At 31.4% G+C, this 8,175-nt stretch overlaps 1 protein-coding gene across 4 annotated transcripts; it reads right to left on the bottom strand.

Moving 5' to 3' along the window:
* Positions 1-227: 227 nt before the first annotated feature.
* On the bottom strand, positions 228-4,551 carry LOC112526526 (probable purine permease 11). Of its 4 annotated transcripts, none has more exons than XM_025136841.1 (3): positions 4,439-4,551; positions 1,540-2,613; positions 228-517 (listed from the first exon to the last, which is right to left on the bottom strand). In XM_025136841.1, exons 1-3 carry the CDS (start codon positions 4,443-4,445, stop codon positions 288-290), a joined length of 1,311 nt encoding a protein of 436 aa, XP_024992609.1. In that variant the 5' UTR covers positions 4,446-4,551; the 3' UTR covers positions 228-287. The 4 variants fall into 4 exon arrangements, with proteins under 4 accessions (XP_024992609.1, XP_024992611.1, XP_024992610.1 ...); XM_025136843.1 differs by having other exon boundaries at positions 312-432; XM_025136842.1 differs by having other exon boundaries at positions 312-435.
* Positions 4,552-8,175: the final 3,624 nt, after the last annotated feature.

Raw genomic sequence — 8,175 nt, forward strand, 5'->3', positions numbered from 1 at the left:
TTGGTGGAACAAAAAGAAAACATTTTTTGTCCCATCTTGTCCTTGTCTCATGCTCTGTGAGTTTGACCCGTCTTGTCCCGCCTATCCCATGTACCATACACAGTCTTAAGGTTGGCAGGATGTTAACTTCAATACCATGCTCATGGATTTGGTTGAAGTATGCATAAGTTGTTCGTACATCAACAATTACCAAAAATAAATATAAAAGATGTTATACATGTATCATAGATCAATATGAGAGTATAGAACAAATCAAATACAAACTCAATAAATATTACAAACCGGCTTCATGTATCCTCGTACATATGAAAACAACACATGTAAAGCATTAAATGTTCATCCAGTGTTGTTTCATACATTGTTTTGCATATGGAAAAAAACACGAAATTTATATCACCACCGCCAATAACAACTCTGTCACGGCCACCGCCGCTGCTACCACCACCACCAAAAGCCACCATCCCATTTCCATGATCCACAATTACCCAAAGAGGAAATTCATCACCTCCATTCCAAACTAAGAAATCAATTTTGACTTTTATGGTCAAACGAGTCATTGCAAATTCATACCCACCTCTAATTTTGTCTCTTAGAAAAATATAATCAATATATTTATCCTGATATAATCCAAAATTTATGAATTTTGCAGCATAAAATCGATTCGTTTGACCAAAAAAGTCAAAACACATATCTCATGGAGCAAGTTTTCCTGCTTCTACTGATCATTCAAGTAGAAATCAATGGAGCAGATGCTTCTGACAGAACTGTTCCTAAACGCGCATAAAAGAAACTAGACCTTAATCCTAAAAAGCCAATCATAAATTTCGATTATAAAAACAACTTATTAAGTATCAGATTCAGGTTAATAATGTATAATCCCTTAAATTTCCAGTTTAACGATAATAACTGTATATGTATAATTTCTTATAACTTGTTGATATTCATAAAGTTACCTAATAACAAACTAATAAACACATAATAATAATCAAACCGTAACAGAACGTGCTATCATTATCTTTATCTGAAAGAAAATACTAAAATAAACTACATTTTCATTCTAAATCCAAAATATTTAAATTACAACAAAAATTAAAATTATACAAAAAAAAAAAAGAGAATTTTTTATTCATTAATATGACCACACCAATATCGATATATTTTCAGGTCTTTTTACCAAATCATCAAATCGGCAGGACATATTCAAACCTTATCAATATATCAAATCAATGATGGGGTCTGTTACCCCACAACTTGTAATTTCTATCCAATTCAAGTATAAATTTGAAATATTCTTTAATATGGTTTGTATCGCATGAGTCGGGACTAGTATATAACGATAAAGAAAATGAAAATCTGATCATGAACACCTTAAACGGTAGAAAATGAAAAAAAATAATCACATAAAGACCAAAAAACACATCATTGACTCTATCTATTAGTAACTATTTCATAAACGGCTAACTTGACGGTAACATTCAAATATCTAGACAAAAAATGGTAAAAAAAAAGAACTTCAACTCTAAGATGTAAGTTGCGTACCATTGGCATTTGCGTCCCTTTGTTTTCTCTTCATGCTAAGATCATCAAGATAGTTCTGATAAATGTAAGTAGAGAAACCCCACAAGCCCATCAGCATCGCTATTACTTTTACGCCATTCATATTGTCATGAAACACCACCACCGCCGCCAGCGGCGTCAGAGCCAGCGACAGTGTACTAATGACGTTAGAAAACAACGACGACACCACAAAAATCAACCCCACCACACCAACAGAACACACCTGCCAAGCCACCGCGGTCCACACCAATGTCATCACATAAGCCAGACCCCCCTTCCCAAAACCGTCCATTTCTCCGCTCAAAGTCCGCCACTCACCACTAGCAAAAAGACCGATAGTGGAGACACAAGTGGCAAAGAAAGAAGTGTAGATTTGCAGCTCAAGAACAACAGAAAAAGTTTCTTTCTTGATTAACTTTTGAAAAGAAAGCTGCATAACTGAAAGTAAAAGAGCATAAAGAGCAGACGCAGCAAGTGTAGCCATGAAACCAATAAAATATTTCCCATTTGTGACTCCCAAAGGCCTATCAGAATCATCGTTAACGGCAAGCAGAGATGCCGATAAAGAAAGAACCACCACAGAATTGAAAATTAAAGCCGTAAACTTCTGGGAATTTATGAAATATGAAAAAACTGCATTGAAGGCCAATTGGGTAGCGCAAATGAGTGAATAAGTAGAGGCTGAAAGGTATAATAATCCCACAGAATACAACATGTTGTCACCAGCAATAACGGTACCAATTATTAAGTAGAACAATAAAACAACCGGAAGCGAAAAAGATGTGGTGGGTGTAGTTGGTATTTGTTTAGACGAAGGAAAAAGAAAAAATGGGACGAAAAGGATGGGAAATCCGATGGTTTGAACAAGTGTAGCCATCCATTTACTATTCCCACCTTGATCGTAATAAAACCGGCCAAGAAGAACAGCGACAACTTGACCAATAAGGAGGAAACATATGTTGATGACAATGAGAGTCCACCATTGCCAACGCTTAAGTTTGGCGAGTGGCAATGGGATAGATTGACCATCGTTTACCACAATCAAATCTTCATTATCTATCAGGAAATTAACAAAAAAGCAAAAGAATTAGTCGATTAGCATATCTTTGGAAAGATTTTGGTACAAGAAGGTTAATTAATATAAAGAGAAGATACTGAAGAGCCCATAGAACTTCAATCCAAGCAACAATGGTGCTTTAATAAATAAGAAAATAAGTCGGGGGTCTTTCCGTAAACAACTCTTCTACTCTTTGGGGTAAAGGTCAAGACACCCTCCCCCCTACCCACCCACCCCCAACTCCCCTAACCTACCTCGGGTTGGGATATATTGGGTTTGGTTTTAAGTGAACCTTATGGAACAAAATCAATGTCATTGATGTTTGGAACAACAACAATGGGTAAATAGATAGCCTTTAGCTAGAAGAGTGTCTTTTCTGTACTTGCTTTGTGTGTCTTATCTTACCTTTTGTATGTTTCCAATGTACCTACTCGTTACCTTTTTCTTATTTTTCTTGTTCTATGTTCACTATGTGCTAGACTTTGTTCCTTTTGCCCCTTTTTTCACGCTTTTGCACAAATTGTGGGCGTTCACATAAACAGTTGTTCTACTCTTTGAGGGCGAGGTCTGAGTACATCTCAACACCCCCCCCCCCCTAAAAACCTTATTTTCAGGTCAGATTTACCTAGTCATTTCGGTATGATCCTAGAAAGGTTACTATAAATGAGACTCTTTACAAAACATGACTAATGTTATTATATTCAAGGCAAAATACAATATCTAAAACACAGAGCTATTCCAAACATTATTTCTTTACATCTATAGCATCTACACATCAATTTAACACGAATAATTCAGATAAAACTCAATCCCGTTTCCATCCAACCCAAGATATCATTAACCACAATCATATATTACCTAAAAGAACATTAACATTCAAACTATTTTACGTCAAACTTGAGTCTACATCCAAATTTTAAAGGTCATATAAATACATGTTGGTCTTGAATTTGAAAAATACCATCTGGGAATTTCTGGGTGAAAATTGGATTGAACTCGGATGATGCTAATCATATTAAGGTTGAGGGTAAATTGCACCAAACAAAACCTATTGAAATGGAAGGTAAATTGCATCAAGATTGAACATACCTTATACTTTGGTATGGTTCCTATTTTAGAGAACATACTTTTTAGAACTTTATTTTGATGTTATTTTCTCTTAATTGCATCGAACAATAACCCGAAATCAATCTTCTGGAAGTAAAAGTATCACAAATTACGTTCTATTTCGATACAATTTGTCCTAAATTTGATACAGAGATTTACTTATAAAGTTGCAGATTCTTATCCAATTTCTATGAATTTAGAATCCACAATAATTTCAATTTTCAACTTGCAATAGCCCTTTGAATTTTGAAATTCAAGATACAAGTCTTGGTTGATCTTTTAATCGAGGACTTAATAAACAAACAGTTTTAGTAAACAAAATCACCAACTGAGAAACAGCATGATATTATTCACAGTGGAAAATTTGAACTTAATCCCACTTCCTCAATCATCTTCAAAATTGGAAACATAGACTACGATTCAACAAACGAGATTGCAGGCAAAAGTCAAAACCCAATTTTCCTTAGAACATTAAAAAGAGGATCGATGTCAACCTACTCAATTCCCAAGCTCTCGAAGCAAAAACAGAAGAAAAAAGATCAACTAACTTAGAATTTTGCAAAAGGGAAACTATTCCGATACTCATAAAACACGATTAAATGGGAAGCAATAAAACCCTCGCAAAACGAAAGGGTTTTAGCCCTAATATAATTTGACATACATTAGGGTTGATGAATGGAGTTAAACAGTACAGAGATGGAGAGATATAACAAAAACCTGTCATGTTGTCAAGAGCGGTGAAGTTTTGAGCGAAAGATTGGTGAGTATTTCAAGAATTTGAAAGTATTTATAAAGAATTTAGGGTTTTCCATGCGTTTCTCCAACGCCAATCATGAATATTATCTACCCACAGAAAAGAAAACAACTATGGTTAAAATTTTAATTTAATGGGGGTTTTATCGTTAATTACAATTAGAATAACCTACAAGTTTGGTCCATGTGGTTTGTTGGGTATAACATTTTTCATCCCTAGAGTCTCAAAAATATAAGATGACTATGTTAAAAGAATATGTTAAGTTAGGGGAGTTTAAGACTATTCTCATTTACCTATCGTTTTTCTTTTAAAAAAAATTTAGTTAATATATATTATAATATAATTGACGAATGATCGTGTGAGAATAGAAGTTGAAGTGAGAAATGTAAGAAAGGATTTGAACACTTGATCACTTTTAATACCAATACAACCCATGAATTGCATTTTAAAAGGGAATTGATTTAATATATCTCATTAGGATTGATTTAATAGTGAATATATATTCTTACCCTTCTTACGATAACTTTCATCCTCACCAGACCCTAACCCTAATATAATATGCATTTTATATATACAATACAATATACATATTTCATGTATTACATAAAAAATGTACAAGTATTTGTCTTGTCTTTAGTTTTCAGGGACCAGATTTTTATTGTCTAACCTAACCTAATCTGTAGAAATTGAAAGTGCAGCAAAATAAAAGGTGCAGAAATGAATCAAATCCAGTAAATAAGAGTAGAGTGTATGAAGTAGAGATGCATAAACATAAAGAATAATGAAGTAAACAATAGAAAGGTGCAGAAAACTTGAACCTTGATGCAAACCAACAAGAATCTTGAAAATTTGATGGAGAAAACTCAAGAACGATTCATTAAGTAATAATAGTCGAACAAAACAAGAATTAATCAAATAAACTAAGGGGATAGGGAACAAGATTCTCAATAACGTATGAAAATCGAATGTTAATCGGTATCGAATTGCATAAGCCTTTAGCACAAGATCTTCCTCCCTAAGTTATGAAAAGGTCGACCAAAAAGACCCAAAAACGAGAGTATCTCGTGCTCTACAAAAAATAAGGGTCGATCCCTAAGAAAATAACGTAAAACAAATATAAAGGCAAGCCGAAAGTACCAAAAAACCCTTAAAAGTTGAGCTACCAGATGCCTTTTACGACCGTGAAGACAAACCTCTTCATGAGCATGAAAGCAAACAAAAAATTGAGTTATTTTTCCTAGACAAGGTTCACTGGTGTAAAAGGTGGGTCTGACGTCCGTGAAAGTAGAGAAAATGTAATTTTTATTCATGAAAGGTTTTGTTCGTGACCCTAAAGGCTATCCTTCGTGCGTGCCTGTGAAGCGTGACAGAATCTTCAATCTTCAAATTTTCAACTTTTTGCTCCAAGTCTTCATCATCATGGGTATAAATGTCCTTTTTCTTCACTTCCTTCTTGACATCACTCTTCAATCCATCTGATTCATCCGCCATGCCGCCTTCAACAATTCGTATAATCAGCGCAAAAACATACCAAAAGCATAAAAACTATTCCAGAAGGCCATTCGAACTGTGATTAGAGAAAGAAACAGAAAAGAAAAAAAATGCATGAAATGACTAAACTAAGAACTAGAATGCATAAAAGACACAAACTAAAATACAAAAATTAGATGCATAAAATGGATGTTACAAGTTTCGTCCTTAGGCTGGGCTCGATTCATCATCACTTTTCTAATTTTCCCTATATTTTATAAATATTATTAAAAAATACTACCAAAATATGCATGAAATAGTAACCTACTTTTTATAAAATTTCTTATTATAGCATTCTACTTTTGTTTTTCTTTATTACAACAATGTACTTTCAAATTATTTTTTATTAAGGTATCGCACTTTAAAAAATCTATCCATTATAGCAATGAGTAACATGTTACCTTTTAAATCGGTTAACCCCTTGACTTTTTTTGCTTGTGTGACTTTAATGAGGTGATGTGGATGACACATCATTTTGATGACATAATTAAAATAAAAGTAAAAACCTATTTCAAATTATTATTAGTGATTTTCATTTTTCATTGTTATGATTTAAAAAAACATTTAATTTTTTTGACTTTTTCTTATTAAGTTGCATGCAAATTAAATATTCTAGAGTAAAATATTTCTTAAATAAATATGCTACATTATTTTCGAGATATATTTTGTTTGTAAAAAATGTAACACTTGTTATTTAATGTTGTTCAAAAAATACATATCTTTTAAAGTTCTCTCTAAAATGTTAACGAAATAAATTGTGTTCTACAATTTTTTAATATTGTTATATTAATAAATAATTTAAAAAGATCTAATTAATTTAATATATTTATACGTCAAGTAAAGTTTTTGAACAAATATAATATATTCTACAAAAAATAATATTTTTTTGGTAAAAAAGGAAACATTCTTATTTTTTTTTTCAAAAAACACATATTTTTAAAAAAATATTAGCCAGATAAGCTGTCTTCTACTACTTTTATTTATATTGGTATATTAAAAATAATTTAATTTTTTTAATTCATATAATATATGTATTAAATAACATGTAAAATATCTAAATATTAAAATTAAAAATACATTGTTTAATAAGAACTGATAGATGTTATAATAAAATAATTTTGAAGTGCAATGTTGTAATAAGAAAGTCACATCACTATAGTACATGTGAACAACCTACATGGACAATGAGGTGACATGAAAACCTGAGATAATGGGTAAATTTTTCAACGTACAATGTTATAATAAAAAATAGTTTGAAAGTACATTACTGTAATAAGAAAAACTGGAAATATAATACTATAATAAGGAAATTTATGAAAGTAGAATATTATTTTGTGTATTTTGCCTTAAATATATTTTTTAATAAATTAATTCAAAAAATTGTAAGCACTTTATATTCTTGTGGTTTTTCAATTATTAGACTATTAACAATTAAATAGTTAAAATCTTTGCAAAATATGTTTTCTAACACGTGTGACGTGAGCCATTTAATGATATTTTAATATTTTTGATGATTCAAAGACTAGTACATGAAAGAAAAAGTTAATGGACTAAACCTGCAAATCAAGGAATAGTTGAGGGATGAAATTTGTAACTTATTCTTTCTATTTATATTATTGTGTACATTATAGATTTTTCCATGTGGTATTATTGTTTTTTTAATCCTACGTCTTCTGCTCTTCTAACTTCTCTTCTTGTTTTCTTCGTAAATAATAAAAAGTTAGTTTTCATTCTTGATCTTTTGGATTGATTTAGGGTTTTGTTTTTCTTGTTTTTATAAGGTTTTTAGGGTTTTTATTGACATGGGTTTTGTATCACAACTTTTTTTGAATGAATCTGCACGAATTTGATGTTCTCGTGGTAATTATGGTAATGATCCATTACAATAAAATTGAGTTTATAGGACACTCTCAATTTATAAACGTTCCAATAGACTGTTTTATAGGACTTAATTTATAGGACCAAAATATAAAGCGTACTATCTAAAGGTGTTGTAATAAGTTTATATGACACTTTTGGACGTTTTAACAAGTTTTTTAGGACATTTTTAATACAAAGTGTCGCATTAGCAACTTTATAGGACACTTTTGAGAAAGTATTCTATTAACTCATTTTTTATAGGACACTTGTTTTTATAGGACAAATTTTCAAATAGTGTCCTATAAAGTTG

Source organism: Cynara cardunculus (assembly GCF_001531365.2).
Source record: "Cynara cardunculus var. scolymus isolate 2C chromosome LG 14, CcrdV1, whole genome shotgun sequence".
Classification (NCBI taxonomy): domain Eukaryota; kingdom Viridiplantae; phylum Streptophyta; class Magnoliopsida; order Asterales; family Asteraceae; genus Cynara; species Cynara cardunculus.